We start from the raw sequence: 24,040 nt of genomic DNA on the forward strand, positions 1-24,040 counted from the left end.
CTGTGTGCGTGATAGTATCTCACTGAGCAGTGGAGGCTTGCGAGTGTTTGCGAATGCAGTGATTTTTGTTGTAGTCAGAGTTCATTAACTCATTCACTGCCATTGACGGTTATAGACGTCAAAAATTCATTTGAACTATTTCTATTATTTTCACTTTTGTTAACAACAGTATGAAACCCTAGAATTTTTTTAATTGTACATTTAGAACAGATATAAAATGAGTTAACTAGTGAAGTCATGCGATTAATTACGATTAAATATGTAATCGCCTGACGCCCCTCATTTTTAATAATCTTTTCTTTTTTTAAATCTTGTCAGGCGATTTAAATTTTTGATTGTAATTAACTGCATGACTTCAATAGTTAACTCACGATGAATCTATTTTTTTTTTATATCTGTTCTAAATGTACAGTAATTTTGTTTCTAGGTTTTCATACTCTTAACAAAAGTGGAAAAAAATTTAACTAATAGAAATAGTTCAAATGAATTTTTGACGTCTATAGCCGTCAATGGCAGTCAATCAGTCGCAAAGACATTCACCAAAAAGTTTTAATGGCCGCCAACAATTTTTAAGTTTCTCAAGTATTTAAATTTTTTAACCATTTAAAAAAATATATTTTTAATTAAGAAGCCACATACACACAAATCAACTCGCTCCAAATTTTAATATTGAGGTACTGTTTGTCCCGCGTGTCTTTTTAAATCTGCAAAAGAAATGTTAGGCCTTTACTCATTTTGTAGAATAGGTTGGTGCAAGCTCAACTAAGCCATGACTGCCATCTAGTGGTGATTGAAAGCTACAGCGGAAACCCACAATTTCACAGGGGATAGGGACCGGGCTAGGCCGCGAAGAGCAAAAATACGCATATAATTGATGCCCATTTAATTTATTCAGACAGCATTATGATAGCCACAAATTAAAAACAAAACCAGACATATACAAAGTGGCCCCTCACTACTTTGTGGTTCACTTATAGCAGATTCACTCTATCGCGGATTTTAATTTGGGTCCATTTATACCGCTATTTTTATATATAGAATATTTGGTAAATTAACTTTTTCACTGCCATAAATTATTATTTTTTAATTATTATTATTATTATTATTATTATAAAAAATTTGGGACAAGAGGCGATTACATCGCATGACTTCACTAGTTAACTCATGATTAATCACAAATGTTATATCTGTTCTAAATGTACAATCAAAAATTCTAGATTTTCATACTCTAACAAAAGTGGGAAAAAAATTTAAACTAATAAAAATAGTTCTAATGAATTTTTGATGTTTATAGCCGTCAATGGCAGTGAATGAGTTAAGAAACGTGTACCGTGATACGTAAAAAAATAAATTGACTTTTTTTTTTTTTCCTTCTTAGCAAGTCAGTGTCCCATCACTGGTGAGCTATTTTTAGAACAGACCAGAGCTTTACGCTGGCACCTACACAGTAAGGCCAATGCGTGTCTCATCGCAACCTCCCACTCCCCTCCTCAGTGCACAGCAGCAGAAGTACAAAAACAAGTTAAATGAAAGCAATTAACAAGTGGATTTTTAAACCCCCCAAAAAACTACCATAATGAAACAAAACACTTATTGACCTTCAATATAGATTTAAATGAAAAAAAAGCAACAGGTTTGCTCCCTTGGATCATCCTCACGGCGTCAGCTGCCAGCTGTCATTAAATTCGGGCAAGCAGCACAAGCACCAGCATGGATGAGTGCTCTTCAGGGGAAGACTTGGAAAAGAGGGAGTGCGGCGTGGGGATCCTTTTTGCCGACACCAGGCCGCTTCACTTCCAAATGTACTGGATCGAGCGCTATTTATGAATTTTCCACACCATTCCAGTTATATTTTATTCCTCACACTTTTCTGTCCTGCTACTACTTCCACATTTTTGTCAACCGATTCTCACCATTCAAACTCCAAAAATTCACATGAAGATTGCTTCCATTTTTTAAATTCCAAATATTCAGTTTACCCATAAATCCCTGTTTGTACCCCAAAATCCTCCATTCATTTCCAATGTAAGATTCAACATTTACATCATTTCAACTTGACATTCAAAACATTTCACCCATTCAATTCACCTTGTGGAGGACCCTCAACATAATTTCAACTTTGTGCACCCCCAAATTCTCAGCCATCTTTCCTGCCCTCAGCTTTCAGACACTGGGCGTGTCTACTGAATAGGCTGGAAACAATGAACTCATTGTCATGTACTTCCCTCAAATTGGGATTTCATATGTGATGATTTTTCAAGCTCTGCCTCTTCCGTACTTTTTTTTTTAAACATTAGCAATAAACTCATCGATCTTACAATAAACAAGATCGGATTGATTCTACATCATACGTTTATGCTAAAATCGAGGCAAACAAACCATGAATTCATATGGCAGACATTTATTCATTTATCGACTTCAATTCTAGTTTCAGGTGTAAAATCCTGAAACTAACATCCAAGTCCAAAAACTGTTGGGCCATTGTGGCACCATCCCAACAGGAGTCCATTTAACCCAGCAGGACGGCTTGCTCAATTAACGCCAATAGGTGAGTGAAATATTGACCAGCATGTCCAACGACAATTCTGCCATGTTTCAACAATCAGATCGATTTTGTCTTCAATCAAATGGATAAACCCTCCAACTGTTCAACAGAATGTAATTGATCATTGCTTTAATCAAATTGCAAATGACTGAATTATTGAAACTATAAATATAATGCTCTATTTTCAACTAGATGGTGGTAAATTATCAGTCATATTAGCGATTGCTCAGAGGAATAGCTTGTGCTAACTGTACAAAAGGAGAGCAAGCATTACATTTAAAATAATTAGAGATTCTCTTTCTCTACATATTTGATCATTGTTAGTAGGGGTGTGCCAAAAAATCGATTCTAATATGAATCACGATTCTCATTTAGTACGATTCAGAATCGATTTAAAATGTCCCAAAATCGATTTTATTTCAATAATTTTATACTGTCTTGCCTTTGTTTGTGTGTGCCTTTATTTGAAGCGCTGTTCGTGTTGTACCCGATTTGGCCACTGAGGGGCAGTGTGGTTCCACGCGGTCTAATACACTGTTAAGTTGTAGCCACATTAGAGAGTAGAAGGAAAAAGTCACGATCAAGTTATTCCAATAAAAGTGTTTTTTTTTTCAGCGTGGAGCCGTTCTTTTGGGTGATAAAAGTGCTGCGAGTAGCGCGCTAATTAGCATTAGCCAGTCTGGCTGGAGTAGATCATTACAATTCCTTGCACATCTATTGATTGAAGCAAAAAATGTTGTCAATCAAATCATTTTGAATCAAAAATCGGTAATAATCAAATCAAAAATGGATTCTGAATCGAATCACAGACACAAAAATCGGAATCGAATCGTGAGACATTCAAAGATTCCCACCCCTAATTGTTTGTGTGTTTGTTTGTTTTAATAGGCATTCAAGAATATATCATTCATTCACTACTGGTTTCTCATTGAGGGTCAATCAAAATGATCTGATCTGGGTTGGCCTTGATACTCACAATTAGCAGCCAACATAATGGTGAATTAACTCTGCAAAGAAAGGATGGGAAAGTTGTAAATGGACTGTGATTGTATGGCTGCGTCTTCCGGGTCTATCATCTTAACGATTGGTTCTCCATCCAGTCAATCAATCTGCCTTAATGATGCCGTGCGTGCTCCTTCCTAGCTGCGCATGCGCACTTTGAGTGTTAGTAAGTAGCATGTAGCCGCTGAGCTTCGCATTCAGCCATTCATCGTTGCAGCTTCACCGATCTCACCGCATACTTTGATAATGGCTGAGAGCCGCAAGAGGACGTCCGTCCGTCTATGAAGTGAGGCCGGCTACAAAGACTGATGAAGATAATGATGATGATGAGCTTGCACGTTCCCGACATTTGATAGGCGGACGAGCAGAAGAGCTTGTAGGATGGTCTTCCGCGTGCACTTTTTTTTTTTTAAGTAACAAACTTTTGGCTTTTACTTTTCGAGAAGATCCTTGGATACACCTTTAAGTGCAAGAACTAATTTTGTTTCATTCACAAAAATCAACTTACTCAAAAAAAAAATTGTATTGAGGTACCAAATTTGTCCTGTATGTCAAATCTGCAAAAAAAAAAATAGGCCTTCAACTCACATTGTAGAATAGGGCAGTGTAAGCGCAACTAAGCCATGACTGCCATGTATGGTGACTGTTATTATTACTTAAAATTTGAGTGGAAACCCACAATTTTGCAGTGGATAGGAATTATTTACTAATGAAAATGGCTCAATGAGTCTTGTCTCCTTTTAAAAAATGCCTTAATCCATGATAGCTATTGAAATGTATTTGGGTTTTTTATAAACCCCAAAAATCGATTAAAAAAAAACGCTGATAAATCTCCAATGTACATTTAAACACGGAGGAAAAAACGTAGGTTTGCTCCCTCTCAAAAAAAAAAACGTAGCAAAAGGGGTGTGGTTGTGTGTGTGTATGGGGGGTGGGGTCTTTGCCATTGTAGTAAAGCAGGGGCGTCCAAAGTTTTTTGTTTGAGAGGCCATCTACAGAAAATCAGAAGGACGCAAGGGCCACGTAATGTGAAGAAGAGAAATTGCGTTAAGCACAAAAAAATTGTACAAATATTTTTTTTGTGTTTTGCATATCGAGAAAAACTCTAAAGTATATAAACCAAGTATATAACTGTGTCAAATGCCATTTTTAGTACTCACTGAGTAGCCACTGAAAATGGATGGCGGGCCGCAAATGGCCTCCGGGCCATAGTTTGGACACCACCGTAAGTAGAGCAAACATCGCCCCATGCTCCCCAAAAAACAAATTCAAAACATTCTTTCCCCAAATATTTTTTTTGCTGGGAGGTGGGGCGAAGATTATTTTAAATCAGTTAATCTCATGTTCACAGTTAATTCCCATTTATTCGTCTGATGGAAAGTTGCCAGAAATGAAGTACCTGTCGTCAAAGTGTTTCTGGTGTGGCATATTGTTACGTAGAGCGCCATGGTTAATTCTGATGTTGAACACGTTTGTGTTGTACGGGTCATCAATCATTAGTTGTGTCTGTTGTCAGTAAGCGAGCGTGAGGCCAAAGTATCAACTTCACTTGAAACGGAACCAGAGCTTTGGCTTCCTTTTCTACAACGTGACTGCTTGCTCACGTTCAGCAACGCTCGCCTGCACGTCACACACGTCGTCATGTGCGTAACCTCACTATGTTACTTTTTGAGCTCGTAGCCATGAATTATTCAAAAGCGAGCTTGACTCCCAAATGTATAGGCTACACCCAAACACACACATAGGGTTGTCTTTTTTTTCTGTTTCTAAAAGTGAGCTGTTGTTTCCACGGTGTTTCATCATTGTGGCCAATGCCACCCGTTTTCCTTTTTGGGAAATACAGTCTTTCATCTATTTTTCTTTTGCTGGAGTCATACAATTCACACATAACACATAACCCTAACCTATTATGTAGTTTAGAGTTTTGCACATTCAAAGAACATTTGTGTCTCCACTGAACTTTTGTTGTTGTTTTAGAACTACTTTTCCAACATTTCAAAAGAACCAACTAGGCCTACATATTTATTAACTGAGTCTCCCTCTCTGTTTTGTGTTTTGCTGTTTCATGTTTTCTTAAATTTTCATTCTTGGTCATAAATGAAGAATGAATTAATGCTATGTTTGCAGTGCTAATTTCTTAGCATATAGTTAATAGTTCAAGTTGGAGGAGGATGGAACATTAGCCTTGGCAGAAATTTTGGTTGCCCTCTTTTCTATTATTTTTTTTATGTTTTGTAAACAATTTAGAAATTATATTTTGTATTTGATAGCTTTGTAAACATTTCTTGGCCTATAATGTGATCATGTGTTTAACATAATTGCACAATTTAATCATCGGCTTTGGGTCTTTTCTATGTTAGCATGTTGTCTTTTTGTCTGTGCATTTTCTCTCTCTTTGTACTCCAGCATCCTCTCACAGTCCAAAAATTAAAAAAAACTTTATCATACCTTGACTTCTAAGATACAATTTTTTGAGTATTTTGAGTTACGAACCCTCACTTGGTCTTTTTTTTTTGTGACAAAGTTTGAGGACAAAATTGGAGGCAGGAGTGAGCTTCAGAACAATTAAACTCGTAAGTCAAGGTGTGCAATCTAATGAAATTAGGCAACAATTGATTTGGTGTGATTTTTATACATGAACAAGAATAAATGTGAGAGCGACAAAGCAGTTAATTTGTCAATCACTGAAGCTTCTTTATTTCACCCTACCATTTTTTTTTAACATAATCAACACTGCATTCAAAAATAGTAGCAAATGATTGCCACTTCATTAGCTTACAGCAAGTTCACCAAAAAACAGCAAATCCATTTATGTTTGGAACATGAGCACATCTGATCGGATGATGCTTTGCAAACAAAACAGAATCAAGACAAATGTGATGACATCACTGGCATGCTTGGTACTGGAGGGAAGTCCAAATTGGCTGCACTTGAACGTGTCGGTGCGTGGACATTTTGAAAAAGTATTTTTGGTATGTTAGTAAATGTATTTTTATTTAATTTTTTTTAAGGTTTCTTCTGACAGTCGATGCGGTCATCTAGGGCTCGTGGATCAGCGGGCACGTTTTACACTGCGCTTGAGTCTGATGCAGCTCGGCATACATTTCCTGTCCGACCTGGTGCCGCAGGAGACCGGTGTCGGGGCTGCACATGCCTGTTTCCTGTAAAGAAAGAGAAACCGGACACAGAGGCTGAGAAATGAGAGAAGCGAGTGTGATTGAATGTTTGTTGTGGTGACACGACACTATTCAATTATTTACGGAGCACTCCCTTGGCCTCAACAACAGCAGAAAGTGCACAAAGCAGGTGTGATCAGTTTGGGGCGGCCAGAACCAAGAGGCCACTGGTGTCAAACTCATTTTGGTGCAGGGCCCACGTTCATCCCAGTTTGATTTCAAAGAATGACAATTCCAAGCGTTGGCCATCTTTTGGGGTGCAAATTACAAGGACTTTTGGAAAATGATCTCAACAAAATGAGTGCAATTTCGACAATGTTATGAACTGATTTTGATGTGCAACTTGCTGATCACGGGACTCTAAAAAGTAATTCAGATCTGTTAACACTAAAGAGGAAAAGTTAATACATGGTTCAACACAATTCCAAATTAATTTGTCACACCTAAGAAAGATTAATGGAATCTGTTGCGTTGCGTTTTTGTGGGCTAAACTTTTTTCCTTTTTTTTGAGTGTACAGTGTATGAATTTTTCAGAATGATGGAGTAGTTGTCCCCCTGACTTGTACTGTATACTTAAAACTACAGCCATACAAGTTGTGGCAGTGTGTGAGAAAAAAAAAACATAAAAGAGTTCTACCAAACCACAACCTCTTTTGAACTGAAGCTGTCGACTATTATTTTGCAATATTCTCTTGGAGGTATTCATTTTCAAAGATGGCACAGTAATTTTTATGAAGTAGGCTGCTTTGCTTCTGAAACACCTGAAGCATCTTTTTGCCTTCACAAATGCATCAATATTAGGCACCAAATCCTTCGTCACAGCTATTTCAGAATGACATTTAAGTGGTAGGTAATTAAGTGGTCGTTGAAGGGATCATCAGTGCGCCCCCAGCGGACAAAATGAGCAAAAACATTTACATTTATTTAAAAAATTGCTGTAAGTGTGGACCGTATTGGACCCCCTGAATGGCCGCTTCTACGTTTGACACCCCTGGCACAGGCAGTGAAGATTTGGCACATTTTACAAGCGTGCATCAGTTATGCTGCTCGCACCATAAATAAATAAGTTATCCCCCATTCAGTTACATACAGTACATATTATGTGTCATACAGTAGGTGTGTTTTAAATATATCATAATCACTGTAACATTATTGCTGGATTTTACTGACTCATAGAGTTCCTAACCTGGCAGCAGCAGCCTCTCTTTTCCTGACCTGTTTCATCAGCTTCAGCATGTGACAGATCTGCCGCAGCGTCATGTTTGGAGCGTGGCGAGGCAGGCGGGGTCGCGGGGCATGGCGAGGACCTCGGTAAGTAGACACTGACAGGCAGTTGCCCCTGTTGGGTCCCTTGCCAAACATGTGCAGGGGCTGAGCGCTGCTGTGCACATAGCAAGATGCACACTAAAAGCACAAAAGGAAGAAAGGGCAGTGTGTTAAAGGGACAGTTTTTCTTGATCCAACGTTGTGATCCTACATGACATAAAGCATATGTAGGCAGGCCTACTAAATTAAGAACATTAAGGTGGAAGTCAACCTTCAACATTTCTTGACAATATGTTATGTGACCTCACTAGTCTAAACGTGACTTTCTGATTACTATTACATTTGTGGAATATGAGTTATGAAGCAAAATCCAGCCATTTTTATTCATCTCAGGGAGCGGCCATTTTGCCACTTGCTGTCGACTGAAGACGACATAACAGTTGATCAGGGCTCAGGTAACAACCAATCACAGCTCAGCTTCGGAAAACAGGTGAGCTGCGATTGGTTGTTGCCTGAGCCCTGAGCAACTGTGATGTTGTTTTCACTCGACAGCAAGTGGCAAAATGGCCGTCTTCTCATATTGATACAAACGGCTGGATTTTGCTGCTCAACTCATATTCCACTAACACAATATTAACCAGAATACCATATTTAAGAGTAGTAGGGCTGCATAGAACATATTATTGTCAAAATTGTTTCTATTTATTTATTTATTTGGGGGGGGGGGGGCTTCCCCTTTAAAGACCACAACTAACCCTTCATGTGTTCACAAATCAAACAATAGCAAAAACATACAAATGACAGTTTATCACAATGGTTCTTAAGCTTGGTTGATGGGATTCAGCATCCTAACGGCATGACTTGCAATGCCAAGGTGAGCACTTGTAATCTAGCGCAACTAGCTATCTAGTTAAACTAATGGAACACTTCCTAAAGCTGCATGGAGATGAAGAATACAAGGACACAACACTTTCGGAATTCAAGGTGAAGAGAGCCAGAGTTGATGAATTTCCTGTTCATGTTGTTCACCAGTAAACCCTATATATATATGCCTATTAGGGGTGTGCCCGAAAAATCGATTCTCATTTAGTACGATTCAGAATCGATTTTAACTCTTTGACCGCCATAAACGTTATAAAACGTTTAGCATAAACCTAGGGAAGGGCGCCGAGGACGTTAAAAGACGTCCCCTATGTTTTTTGTTTTTTTTTTGAAAACGGGTGCAGGAAAGCCTTGGGCAGCTGTGCTGAAAGTATCAGGCAGATCTGATTAGTAAAAGACTCGTTTTGGCCCCTAGAGGGCAGCGATGACTCTCTTTGCACAAGGTTGGATGGGCCGCCCACCGTGGGCGTCAGTAGAAGACGTGAGGCAGAGCTAGAGTGTTGAGGAGACATGGCTGAATAAGCCATTGAATGGCTGATCAAGCAACCGGTTGCAAGCAGCTCACGCTTGAGCATTTTTTTCAAAGACGGAAAGCATCAATCAATACTAAAAAGCGCATTGATGTCGACGATGATGATGACTCCGAGCTTGACGCCAAAGTTGGAAGCCTTGACGCGACTGTTATGATCACGTAGTAAGCCTCACCGGCTAAGCGCGGCTAGCGCGGCTAGCGCTGCTAAGGCCGGAAAATGCGCACAATAGCCGACCGGGTACTTCTACACAATCGGACATTCGATCGGGCGATGGAGAGTTGGCATCGACCAATGCAGATTGATGATGATGATGATGATGACTCCGAGCTTGACGCCAAAGTTGGAAGCCTTGACGCGACTGTTATGATCACGTAGTAAGCCTCACCGGCTAAGCGCGGCTAGCGCGGCTAGCGCTGCTAAGGCCGGAAAACGCGCACAATAGCCGACCGGGTACTTCTACACAATCGGACATTCGATCGGGCGATGGAGAGTTGGCATCGACCAATGCAGATTGATGATGATGATGATGATGACTCCGAGCTTGCCGCCAAAGTTGGAAGCCTTGACGCGACTGTTATGATCACGTAGTAAGCCTCACCGGCTAAGCGCGGCTAGCGCTGCTAAGGCCGGAAAACGCGCACAATAGTCGACCGGGTACTTCTACACAATCGGACATTCGATCGGGCGATGGAGAGTTGGCATCGACCAATGCAGATTGATGATGATGGTGAATCCTGAGGTTGACGCCACAGTTGGAAGCCTTGACGCGACTGTTATGATCACGTAGTAAGCCTCACCGGCTAGCGCGGCTACCGCTGCTAACGCCGGAGCTTTCACATGCGGACATTTTGTCGGACAATGAAGAGTACCCCGAGTCCAATGCATATTCATTGGAGGAGCGGGTACAGTCTGATCACGGAGAAGACACTGTTTCTGGACTACGATGCCACCATGAATGGAGTGGATAAAATGGATCAAAACATCTCTTTCAACCCGGTGTAGCAACTGAAGGACACGAGGAAGCGAGACGTAACGAAACCGTAGCATGATCCTGATATTAGACTTGATGGCAACACACACTGCAGTATATACTTGCTATTCCCCGGAAAAAACGGCCTGCAAGAAAGTGGAGCACGCGAAGAGGCAATCTGTTGTGCAAATGCTGTTGCGTCTTCTTGCACGCAGGAGAGTGTTACAAAAAGAAAAACTGTCGTTGAAACATCCACATATTTGTAAATAGCACCACAGTTTTACACATTTGTAAATAGTTTGCCAAATTGTTGTCAAATTGTTACACTGTTGAATGTAAATAAACGTATTTTGCTATCAAAAAACACTTTTTCATTCTTGGTGGTAGTGTTTTATAGAAGTAAAGCACTATTTAGGTGTTTGTGGCATCATTCATGGACATTCACTAGAATGCATGAAATAATATCGTTTCACTAAAAGCTTGATTTCTCCGTATTTTGGTCCAAAACAGGCGAAATTGGGTCAAACTAACCATTTTCTATTGTTGATTACTAAAGAACGGAATAAGGTAGAAACAAACTTTTGAAAGATGAAAGTCCAATCTTTCATTTGGTAGTACGTGTGTTTCCATAGTCCAAACAGAACATTTTCTGTGGACCTTGAAAGATCAGTCAAAATGCTTAAATCGGCTGGCACTGACGGCATCCCTTTTCTGAAAACGTCTGGCAGTCAAAGAGTTAAATGTCCCAAAATCGATTTTATTTAAATTATTTTATACTGTCTTCCCTTTGTTTGTGTGTGCCTTTATTGGGAGCGCTGTTCATGTTGTACCTAATTTGGCCACTTAGGGGCAGTGTGGTTTCAGGCGGTCTGATACACTGTTAAGTTGTAGCCACATTAGAGAGTAGAAGGAAAAAGTCACGGTCAAGTTATTCCAATAAAAGTATTTTTTTTCAGCGTGGAGCCGTTCTTTTGAGTGATAAAAGTGCCACGAGTAGCGCACTAATTAGCATTAGCAAGTCAGACTAGAGTAGATCATTACGATTCCTTGAACATCCATAAATTGAAGCAAAAATCATTGTCAATCAAATCCTTTTGAATCAAAAATCGCGCTTAACCGAAAATCGATTCTGAATCGAATCTCACACCCAAAAATCGGAATCTAATCGAATTGTGAGACATTCAAAGATTCCCACCCCTAATACCTATGTCTTGAATTTGAAGGGGAAAAAAACATTTTATTTTTCAATAAAGGGTTTAGTTATCTGCGCACAGGAAACTGTTGGGGTTGAGTATCTCCAACTAGGTTAAGAACCACTGCTTCATCATAAATATTAACATTTTTGTTAACCTGAGGCTATATTTACATACTCATTAACATAATTTCATCTACATTTTAATTTAAAAAAACACTCATCAGTGATGGAGCATTAGAATCACTGATCTACATTTACAATATGTGTTCCATAAAAATTTCTTCATTTATTCCCAAGAATCTTTTCTCTTTATTTCGTTGCATTTCTTTTGCGTGGATCGTGCTGCTAATGTCACAAGACTTAATCACCCGCTCCAACAGAAACCTAAACCTCCATTCTTTTACAGCACTGACACTTGATCATGTTGCCCACGAACAATTGCTTAAACGTTCATACACGGCAGAGCTGTGTGTGAAAACACCATCATTTGACACATTTGATTGTACATTTGACTGCATAAGACAAAACAACTTGTTCTGATTTTAACAAGCACAAGACACACACACACACACAGAAAAAAAAACATCTCCAGTAGCATAATCACTTCAAAAAGTTTTACATGAGCTGATATATGCACGCATACTCACATGGACGACAGTAGTCATGATGACGATGAGTTAAAGCTTGTGTATATAAAATATCGTCATCAGTACGGGATGGCTGTCTTATAGATACACACGAGCGGGAGACATCAACTAATCACCATTTGAAACCAAAGTCCGCCGACCTCCAACATCACCGCAGTGACATCACACACACGCACACACATTTCAGGTTGCTTCAGGTTACAGACACGAACTCTGTGATGGAGAAGTCTTTTGTGGTGAGGTGTATTTTTAGAAGCAGCTGTAATTTAGGGAATGAGGGGGTGGGGGGGGGGGTGAATATGTGTGGATGGCAGATGACAGACACGAAGGACAGTGATGGACAACACAGAGGAGGTTGCAGAGGGAAGCAAGCGTCACTCAGTGTCTGGTGTCATCTCTGAACAAAGTGATGCATCAGGGCGTTACACATTGTCTGTTGTTACGAAAGATCATTGATCAAACGCATTCGGGTGCTTCCTTGCTCACGACATCTTTGGGAGCCGCTGTGCAATCTACAGGTGTTACGATTCAAGCTCATTCTATTCTGGAAGAACAAATAACAAAGTGATAGTGTCCACATATGGAGGTAAATTTGGTGCAAAACTAACTTGTGCAAAAAATTTGTACCTGTAGAAAAAAGTCTAAATTTGTATCTGTAAAAGTCGTGATTTGTATCTGTAAAAAAAATGTGTGCCTGTAAAAAAAAAATTTGTGTCTGTAAAAGAAATTTGTACCTGTAAAAAAAAAATGTGTATGTGTAAAACAAATTTGTATCTGTAAAAACAAATTTGTACCTGTAAAAGTCATGATTTGTATCTGTACAAAAAAAAATTCGTACCTGTATTAAAAGTATAAATTTGTATCTGTAAAAGTTGCGATTTGTACCTGTAGAAATGACAACTTGTAGTCAAAGAAGTCGCCACTAGGAGTCACAAGTGGGTTTTCTGCTGCTGTACTGTGACGTGAGTTTTGCCCCAATTGTTGCGCTACAAATGTAGCAAAACTAATTTGTACTTGTAGAGCGCCTGATTTGTACTTGTAAAGAAGGGGGCGGGCTCTGGTGCAATGAAGGGTTGTTTTGACCAATCAAGTGAGAAGGATTTGAGCGGATTGGAGCGCAACCTCATTGGTTTAGCGAACGACGGTGGCGGGACTCGCGGAAGGATACAAGCAGGACACATCGTCGCCAACCAACATACATATTAAGAATACTTCAGTCGACTGAAGTATTCTTCCTCAACATACATATTAAGAATACTGAAGTATTCTTCCTCAACATACATATTAAGAAGTATTCTTAATATGTATGTTGGTTGGCGACGATGTGTCCTGCTTGTATCCTTCCGCGAGTCCCGCCACCGTCGTTCGCTAAACCAATGAGGTTGCGCTCCAATCCGCTCAAATCCTTCTCACTTGATTGGTCAAAACAACCCTTCATTGCACCAGAGCCCGCCCCCTTCTTTACAAGTACAAATCAGGCGCTCTACAAGTACAAATTAGTTTTGCTACATTTGTAGCGCAACAATTGGGGCAAAACTCACGTCACAGTACAGCAGCAGAAAACCCACTTGTGACTCCTAGTGGCGACTTCTTTGACTACAAGTTGTCATTTCTACAGGTACAAATCACAACTTTTACAGATACAAATTTATACTTTTAATACAGGTACGAATTTTTTTTTGTACAGATACAAATCATGACTTTTACAGGTACAAATTTGTTTTTACAGATACAAATTTGTTTTACACATACACATTTTTTTTTTTACAGGTACAAATTTATTTTACAGACACAAATTTTTTTTTTACAGGTACAAATTTATTTTACAGACACAATTTTTTTTTTTACAGGTACACATTTCTTTTACAGACACAAATTTTTTTTTTACAGGCACACATTTTTTTTACAGATACAAATCACGACTTTTACAGATACAAATTTAGACTTTTTTCTACAGGTACACATTTTTTGCACAAGTTAGTTTTGCACCAAATTTACCTCCATATCCACATTTTGCAATGGATTTCATCAATCCGTCTACATTCCCCTCCAAAAGTATTGGAACAGTAAGTTTCATTCCTTTGTTTTTGTTATAATAATAATAATTATAAATTCCGAATTCCACTTTTTATTTCATTTACCCCTGTAGGCCTTCTTAACTTAAACATTCAGGTATTCCAACTTGTAATTCTCACCTGCTCTAAAATTGGGATCTTTGAAACAGATGGAACCCAAGTTGACTTTTATCACTATGACAGCAAGTGAAGTTTGACTAAGTGACAGTGACTGCAATGCATGGTAGAGGCAGTCTTGCTTACTTGGTAGGGGCGGAGCTACATGGTGGATACCAGCCTGCCCGGCCACCTCACATCTGGGAACATTTTGATACCTTTGAATTTTCTACTATTTTCACATGAATGCTGTGTTCTTAGATCACTTGATACTCCGCCGCAATACATTTATATTTAAATGTACCTGTTGTGGTCAGAAGGATAACTATATATGGTTTATCAAACGCATTTTTTGTTACACTGGTTGTATGAAAGCAAGCTTGTAATAGCTCCGAGAGTGTATTTGTCGAGACATTTTGGCAGCTACTGCGGGACGAGGAGCAAAGCTGCGGCATATTATTATTATTATTTTTAATTATTATTAAGATTTTTTCACTGAGAGGATCGCATAGGATACTTCAGGATCTATAAATAAAAACGGGGAGCGGATGAAACTTGAAAATCAAATAATTTTCACATCAACATAATATGTACACAAGAAGTAAACACATTTGGAGGGTAATTATTTTAAATCACACAAGACTATATTTCTATTTTTATAACAAAATGTAAAATCCTATAAAGGGACATTTTAGCTTATATGGCCTGGGGAAGACACCCCCCTAGTGGGGGAATACACACTCTACACAGCAAGTCATTTTTTTCTTGGTATGTACGCATGTGTTACCAATTCGGGGATGCAAGGGAGGACTTGCCTCCGGGAGACGGAGAGTTGCACTGCAGTCTTCTTTTATAATGGTTTGTTTGGCACATTTTCCTTTCTTTCCTCCGTAGCGCATAATTTTGTCTTTCCAGCCTCCGCTTACACGCGCCCTTCACTCTTTCGCTCCTTCTCACACGCATGCGCACTCTGCCCTCCCCGTCTCACACAGCCCTCAGTCACACACAAGCAAATATAAACTCCTGCAACACGTGTTATTTTCTAATTTTGTCATTGCTCTTTTTCAACTAAATTCTGTTTGGATTAATGCCACAGAAGTGAACTTTTTAAATCTTTTATAGGGTTCTCATGGAAACGTCTAATTCCCACAGAGACCGAAATCAGCATCAACTTGTTGAGTGAAGATAAAGCTGCGAGATGTATAAACATTAAACTGAAAAATTGCAAATTTGTTGTGTGTATTTCCCTTATCAACACAATCTAGCCCTGAAAAGGGGGGAATCGACGTTGGATCTGAGAGTTTACATAGGTGTCAAAGTCAGGTCCTCGAGGGCCGGAGTCCTGAATGTTTCCCTAATCCAACACAGCTGATTTAATGATGGGAATCATTATCAGGATCCTGCAGAGCTTGCTGAATAGCTGATCATTTGAATCAGCTGTGTTGGACGAGCGAAAGCTCTAAAACATGCAGGACTCCGGCCTCGGAGGTTAAAAAGTTGTGGCGAAAAGATGCCCTCCACATAGAAATGGAGAAATGAATGGGATGGGTACAGTACCATAGGCTTCCAGCAGATGACGCACTCCCATTGATTAGTTTTTGGGTTTGGGTCAGTTGATAGAAGACGCTTAGGGATCGATCCCCCATAGAACGAATCAATGGGATTTTCATGGGGTGTGTGTATTTATATTTTAGTATTTTTTTATGTCCACCTCCATAGTTGCTAAGCGATAACTCGGAAAATGGATGGATAATAAATAGCCTGTATAATACATATTTCTGCCTTGAAGATGAAATGTCCGACTGCATATCAATGCACCTCATGTCTCGTGGACATAGTTGTGCCGTTACATTCAATGACGGCATAATAAACTTGCGGTTTCTTAGCGTCCTAATTTAACTATTGATTATGTTTTTGGGATGGGATGTTGGTGGCAGCTATGAAATGGCAATTTAAATTGTGATAACTGATAAGCCACGCAAAAATGCCAAATGTACCTGATAAAAGATAGGCCAAGCTCCCCGTCATGGCACCATGCGGACTAACTTCAAAATAAAAGCCTTAGGGCTATTACAATGACGTCAATTTATAATTGAGGAGCTTTTATTTCGAAGTATTTGCGTTGGCGGGCGTGTTACATTATGCGCATATTTACAGCTTCCTTGACATACCTAATGACGGCTCACCCTCTTTTTTTGAGGTACTGAAGGAGTCATACAAGTTTCACAACGTACGAGAGAAATAGAACAAAGAGGGCTCCGTGTAACTTGTACCGCCGTACAAAATCTATACGTTGGAGGCAAAAATGTAGATAGTTCTGATATCGTTGCGTACCGGACCACTTAAAACACTTCTTGTTCCCTTATAAAATATATAAAGCTGCGACCGTCTGCTCTTCTATTCAAACCCGACGAGCTGCTGTGTAGCTTACAATCATGTAAAAAACAACAACATTGCGTAAAGACGAATTTATTTTCTTTAAATTAGGCCTATAACAAATCAGCATTAAAAACAAACAAAGTTCACATTTAATGATTAGTTACTTAATTGGACCATCATCCTAGTGTGGCTGGATGTCAGTTGATAGGCGCCCATTTCCCGGACGGTGTACTCTGTGTTGAATAAAAAAAAATTCTGAGTTAATGAACGCCTTCCAAACCCCGCCTCTCAACTCTGTCCTCCCTCTGTATACTTTTTGTCTCGGAGCGTCTGGGTGTTAACTGTCAAGTTGAACTCCCCAAACAGCAGGCCCTCGGTCAGCCGTGGAGTTCTTTTTTTTTTCCTTTCCCCTTTCCGTATCCCTTAAGTTGTTTTTTTCACGGTACAGGTGGATTCCGCATCCGCATTGGCAGCATGTCTCCTTCCACATCCCCCCGGTTCTTCACGGAGAGGGAGGTGACCCGCCACTGTACGAAGGACTCATGTTGGGTGCTACTCGGGTCCCGGGTGTACGACGTGACCGCATTCTTGCGGATGCACCCAGGAGGGGACGCGCTGATACTCGGCAAGTCGGGGAAAGACGTGAGCGGGGAGCTGGAGGGACCCCCGCATCGACACTCGGAGAACGCCCGACGGTGGATGGAGCAATACTACATCGGAGAGTTGGACCGAGACAGCCGCAACGACGCAGACGAGCTACAGGTAAGAAGCAGCTGTCTCCCTAGAGCGAGCTTGGCTGACAGCGCTGGCCTCAGAAAAACAAACACATTTACCAGTGTAAGCCTGGCAGGTGCATTGTACATTTTCAGCCATGTTCCCTCAAGTAACTCAGAGTTTCGCAACGCCATTCCCCAACCATTTAACCTGCTTTACCTTACCATGTTCCATGCGGACATACTGGTTTCGAGCAGCCTACAATCGAAACCAATAGGTATTTTCCAACCCTTTATTGACTAAAGGCGCACATTTTACGTTAGTTAAAACAAAATACTAATCTCGCGGCTCACCACCAAATAAAAACGTCACAAAAAGCGAATATTTAATGCGGTTCAATTTAGTATTTTAATATTATGCATGTCTCTGATACGTCGCTGCACATGCAGGTAGATTCGCAAAGTAGATTTTCGGACCAATTAAGTGAAATTGAGCAATTGCACGCTTGATTATCTTCCATGGCACACTGGTTAGAAATCTCTGTCCTATACTAACTGGATCAGCCATTTACAAAATGCACCAAATAGAAAGTTGGCACTCCCATACTTGACATCACAATTTAATGTTCGTGCGGTTCCCGCCTCTTTTGCCGTGTCATTGCCCTGGGTGTTTTGTTTGTTTGCCTTTTTGCATAACTTATGGGCTACCATAACTCAGTCTCAGGCTCATGACAGCTTTCGACGGAATGTAAATCTGAAATCTGAAGTGACATCCCGTGGATGGAAAAGATATCCTGTCACCGAGTCCCAGTCATGTCTTTTTCGAAACCAGGCATTGAATAGGAACTTTGGCCACAAGAAAAGCCAATTTCAAGACAAAATGGCCTTTTTTGCAAAGGGAATTATTTTCAGGAAAGACATCCAAGTATTTTCTGAGTTATTTCTGGTTAAATTACCAATACTGCAGTATAATAGCAAAGTAAAGAAGGGCATAAGAGCCGTCTTTGTGACATCATTAATACGTATCAATAATGATGAGCTTGTAAATTAAATAATTAATTAATTATTAACTTTGATTGGTGGCACACTGCTTAGTACAACTGCCTCACAGTTCAGAGGTTGTGGGTTCGTATTTGTTCTTTGGCCTTCTAATGTAGAGCTTGCTTGTTCTTTGGCTACTCTAGTTTCCTCCAACGTAACGAAAGCATCCCTGTAGGTTAATTGAAAACTTAGCTGTCCTTGGGTTTGAATGTGAGTATGGATTGTTGTTTGTGTATGTTTGTCATGATGAGCCTTGCGATTGGATCGCGTCCACTTGAGAGTGCATCCCGCCGATCGGCTCTAGAACACCCCCGACGCGTATGAGGATAAGCGGTATAGAAGAAGGATGGATGATTCTGTCATTGTTTGCTTATAATTGATGGTTTATTATTTGTGTTTTGAAGTATTTGAGGCAAATGGAGTGCGCCACTTGGCTGTGACCGGCAGAGGAACTGTTGAGTCTCAATGAGCTTGTACGTTGTAGTTTAAATTAGAAATGTTTAATACCACTTTTTTTCCAGACTCGTCTCTGTCCTGTCTGTCTGTCTGTCTGTCTGTCTATCTGTCTATCTATCTATCTATTTATCTATCTATCTATCTATCTATCTATCTATCTATCTATCTATCTATCTATCTATCTATCTATCTATCTATCTATCTATCTATCTATCTATCTATCTATCTATCTGTCTGTCTGTCTGTCTGTCTGTCTGTCCTTTCTGTCTATCTATCTATCTATCTATCTATCTATCTATCTATCTATCTATCTATCTATCTATCTATCTATCTATCTATCTATCTATCTATCTATCTATCTATCTATCTATCTATCTATCTGTCTGTCTGTCTGTCTGTCTGTCTGTCTGTCTGTCTGTCTGTCCTTTCTGTCTGTCTGTCTGTCCTTTCTGTCTATCTATCTATCTATCTATCTATATATCTATCTATCTATCTATCTATCTATCTATCTATCTATCTATCTATCTGTCTGTCTGTCTGTCTATCTATCTATCTATCTATCTATCTATCTATCTATCTATCTATCTATCTATCTATCTATCTATCTATCTATCTATCTATCTGTCTGTCTGTCTGTCTGTCTGTCTATCTATCTATCTATCTATCTATCTATCTATCTATCTATCTATCTATCTATTTATCTATCTATCTGTCTGTCTGTCTGTCTGTCTGTCCTTTCTATATATATATATATATATATATATATATATCTGTCTGTCCTGTCCTGTCCTGCCTGTCCTGTCCTGCCTGTCTGTCTGTCTGTCTGTCTGTCTGTTTGCCTGCCTGCCTGCCTGCCTGCCTGTCTGTCTGTCTGTCTGTCTGTCTATCTATCTATCTATCTATCTATCTATCTATCTATCTATCTATCTATCTATCTATCTATCTATCTATCTATCTATCTATCTATCTATCTATCTATCTATCTATCTGTCTGTCTGTCTGTCCTTTCTATATATATATCTGTCTGTCCTGTCCTGTCCTGTCTGTCTCTGTCTGTCTGTCTATCTATCTGTCTGTCTGTCTGTCTGTCTATCTATTTGTCTGTCTGTCCTTTCTATCTATCTATCATTCTATCTATCTATCTATCCATCTATCTATCTATCTGTCTGTGTCTGTCTGTCCTGTCCTGTCCTGTCTGTCCTTTCTGTCTATCTATATCTATCTATCTATCTGTCTGTCTGTCTCTCTATCTATCTAAAATATGTTACAGATTAGCCAAGGTCCTTTTAAAAAAATGTTTTTGATGTCATTAACTTTACACACATGACTTTAGCGGGCGTTTCTGTGAGGCATCAGGGAGAGTACCTGTTCTTCTCCTTTGCTTTTATTGATTAAATGGGAAGGGAGGGGATGAGATGTTGGTGAAAGGAGACACACAGGTAGGGATCTGGTTTAAAACGGATGTAACGTCACTGAGGAACAGGGAGGGGCGCATAGGGCAAACCTGTCGGGTGGGGGATGGGTTTTTGTGGAGGGGGACAGCGGTGTAAATGATTCAGGAGGGGTGTGTGTCAATATGGGAGCGCGATAAAGAGTAAAGTGAGGGGGAAAAACTGGTTTGTCTTGTCCCAATGAGAGCAGGACAAAACGTTGGAAAGCCGTAGTGTGCTCCTCAACAGTGTAGCAATTGTTTCCCTGCTTGCGTTATCGAAAGGATACCACGCAGTTTTCATAATAGGGAGGGTGATGACAAGTCAATAGGAACTAGAAATTGCTTTTAGAATTTTTTGTATCACTGAAAACAAAAATATATTAAACATTTATGAGGATTTCTTGTCGTACGTTCAGACTTCATTCGTTTCTTCTCATAGCTTCTTTTCTTTACGTTCATTTTCACATGTAGTAAAGAACATGTATAGTTTGTTTCAATTAATGTGAAGTGGGTCTAGTCTACTCTTACACTATCATTGACATGTGATGTGTTTACTTTTCATATATTTCACACTTCTGCTTTTACGCCTGTGCAGCACATGGACTCTGTCCCTGCTAAGTCATGTCAATAACGGTTGAACTTTTCGAGTTGAACAAAGTGTGTAGTCATTGTGTGTTATGTGTCACATATTTTAGCTGATGTGTGTGTGAGATATTTGTGGCGTCGTCATCAATTTTTATGCAAGTGAATATAAAAAAAGTCTACACGCCTTTGTTCAAATGCCAGGCTTGTGTAATAAAAAAAATAATAAAAAAAATTCCACTACTTAAGTGACACGTAACCTGTAACAATCTATTGGAAAAAAACAAATGCGGGGATTAAACTTGAACAACTGAGAGGTGTTTTTAATGTGCGTTTAGATGTATTCAGAATTAACCAATCACATTCAAACTCGTTTCAATGGGAGTCAACACACACCTGCCACCATTTAAGTGCTTCAGAAGTTCAGAGGATATAAGATTTTTTTAAGACACTTTTTAAAAAACAATTGCTGATAGTTGAGTCGATGACGTTCTAGATGTTTTGTTTCAAGTTGTCAACTTGTTTTGCATGCTTTCGCCTCCCACACAAACTGGCTCACTCACTTTCCTCAGTTGCACTGGCTCCACCCCCAACTCTCTCATCCAATCACATTAAAATGCATCGCAGCCGGCCGGGAACTTGTAAAACTCCAACACCAATACATGTCACGCAGGGTAGGGTTACTGCTCATTACGCGTAATACAAAAAGAAAAAAAAAAAGACAGACAGAAGATGCTTTGCATTCATAAAGCTACAGTTTATAAGGTAGTATACACTATCATAAAGAAAAAAAACAAGAATAGTCAAATGCTTTGCAGTAATGAATTGTAGTAAATCTGTTTTGCTACCTTAATTGTTGACAGTGAAGTTATCTGAGTCAGTGTGATTTGTGATTGGATGTCATGGGGTGGGGGAGACGGTGGGGAAGGAGGAAGAATAGCTCGTGTGTGTTTGCATAATGAAGGTTAAACCATTAATTTCACTCAGAAAATTTATACAATACAAAATTGAATATAAAGACTAGTATATTGGCTGTCATTTCACCGCTTTAGGAGGGCATCTTGTGAATTCACTGATGTGAGGATTTAAGGTCTTTTCACACTGCACTTAGCAACATGCCGCCATTGTGTAGGCACAGGGAGGAAATGCCTCATCATGTTTTTGCTTAACTTCTCACAGATCCCGTCTTTCAGCCAGGGTTTTCTTTTGCTGCAATGACAATTACATATTGCCGAGGTACGGTCTACTTTTTGTCTAAATCGGCGGGAAAAGCCACCTTGTTTTTTTTTTCTACTACATGCTCTTACAAAAAAGGGAAAAATTGCACCAATGTGCTGCCGCTTGACTGACTGTGTGCAAGGAACATTTCGCAGACACTTTGCTTATATACAAGGAAATGCAGCCCTGGTTGAAGACTGGCAGGCATGATGAGATTAGAACCCGAAAGAGTCAAGTGAAAGATGACATCTTGGTGCTTTCGCTTTAAGAAACTGCCACCTATGGTCTTTAGACTGTGAGGCAGCGCCGAGCGAGTTATGTCACAATTTGTGAATGGATTGTGCATGCTTGGTGTTAAGACTTTCGATTAATGGGCAAATTAATCTCTACTGAGACTGTGACTATTATGTTTACACTGAGAAGAGTTCTATGTGAAGCTTGAGTAAACAGTCATGCGATTGTTTGACTCCCCGTTGAGCGCATGAGTCAACCTTGCAACGCATTATGGGTTATGTAGTTGATTATATTCAATAGCAATTATTGTACATCAGCTTTGTTGTAAAAAAAAGAAGAAAGATGTTATTTGAAATCAAATGAAACAACATAGAACATACATTTCAACAATAAATAATAAAATGTATACAGTGCATGTATTTGTATAATGATACATGTAATATTAGCATTATACCGTTATGATATAATTTTTATCTGTTTTGTTCCAGATTTATGACCTGTGGTCTTATTTTCAATAAACAAACAAAGACAAACACGAGCCATAACAATGTGTGTGTCCTGCTGAGCCTTTTCGGAGGGCTAACATAAAAATATCCAAACACTTGAGCTAACGTGTCTGCTTGAACTGTTGTTCGAGCTCAAAAAGTTATTATTAGTTTTTTAAAATTTATTTTATGATTTGAAGACGCCAGCATTTGCACATAATTTTATGTTTTTGTTCGTCTGATGATATTGTTTTTAAAAATAAATCAGACTTCATGTTCAAGCAGTTACTTAGTACTAAAGTATTCTTTTCAGCGAATACTTTTTTACTTGTACTTGAGTGATTTTTTTGATGACTAATTTTTACTTTTACTTGAGTAATATTATTCTGAAGTAACTTTACTCTTACTTGAGTGCAATTTTTGGCTACTCTACCCACCTCTGATCGTAGGCCTAGTAATTAATATTACTTGGCTGTAGTCTTATCCTTACTAGAGCTGCCATGTTTCGCCGCCATCTTCCTGCTACGGATGCCCAAAGAACAACTTTGCGAATGTAGTTAGCATCGAGTGTCGGACCCAATGGGTCGAACGCAGCTTACCTTCCACAGCTGAGGCCTGCAGATGGTCATCACTTTCTCGTGATTCGGGCCCGTTGCTTGTCACTTTTTGCTTTGCTCTCGCAAGCTTTTACTAGCTTTTTATTTATTAAATTTTTTTACTAGCACCTCCCGCTAGCCACTGTTCTTGGCCATTCTAGCCTATGACTCCTGCTAGCTGCTCTTGTTAGCTGCGCCGGCTAAATCCGGCTCGCCGGGCTTCACAACGGCTGCCAAGTCGCCGTCGCTCGCCGAGATGTTCGTTTACTCACACAAAACAAGAATTAGTAGTGGGCTTGCGAAATGTGGTCTCTCTGGGCCACCGTAGTGTGCGTGCTCCTGCGTGCTTCTAATGCTATTCTTTGACCTCTAGATGGCGCTAGGGATCACTGAATGCCCCTTTAAAGTGACGTGTGCAAGGAATTTTGGGAATACTGATCTATAAAACTGCAGGCACACTTTTTTCTTTCTTTTTTTTAATTGAGACCACCAAACATGTTCAGTCATGAGCACAGTA

The 24,040-nt window shown here is 39.6% G+C and overlaps 2 protein-coding genes across 3 annotated transcripts in view; one reads left to right on the top strand and one right to left on the bottom strand.

Annotated features, from left to right (window-relative positions):
• Positions 1–6,444: 6,444 nt before the first annotated feature.
• Positions 6,445–23,799, bottom strand: LOC147176028 (uncharacterized). 2 transcript variants are annotated; one of them, XM_086074533.1, is made up of 3 exons: positions 23,527–23,799; positions 7,910–8,127; positions 6,445–6,708 (listed from the first exon to the last, which is right to left on the bottom strand). In XM_086074533.1, exons 1-3 carry the CDS (start codon positions 23,554–23,556, stop codon positions 6,600–6,602), a joined length of 357 nt encoding a protein of 118 aa, XP_085930659.1. In that variant the 5' UTR covers positions 23,557–23,799; the 3' UTR covers positions 6,445–6,599. The 2 variants fall into 2 exon arrangements, with proteins under 2 accessions (XP_085930659.1, XP_085930660.1); XM_086074534.1 differs by lacking the exon at positions 23,527–23,799 and adding an exon at positions 12,217–12,323.
• Positions 17,085–24,040, top strand: part of fa2h (fatty acid 2-hydroxylase) — a 35,090-nt gene continuing 28,134 nt past the window's right edge. The window contains exon 1 of the mRNA XM_086074532.1: positions 17,085–17,528. Coding sequence (XP_085930658.1) covers positions 17,241–17,528 — 288 coding nt within the window. The 5' untranslated portion in view covers positions 17,085–17,240. The remainder of the gene's footprint in view (positions 17,529–24,040) is intronic.

This window comes from Leptonotus elevatus, chromosome 4 (assembly GCF_054856555.1).
Source record: "Leptonotus elevatus isolate MCC_2025b chromosome 4, RoL_Lele_1.0, whole genome shotgun sequence".
Taxonomy (NCBI): domain Eukaryota; kingdom Metazoa; phylum Chordata; class Actinopteri; order Syngnathiformes; family Syngnathidae; genus Leptonotus; species Leptonotus elevatus.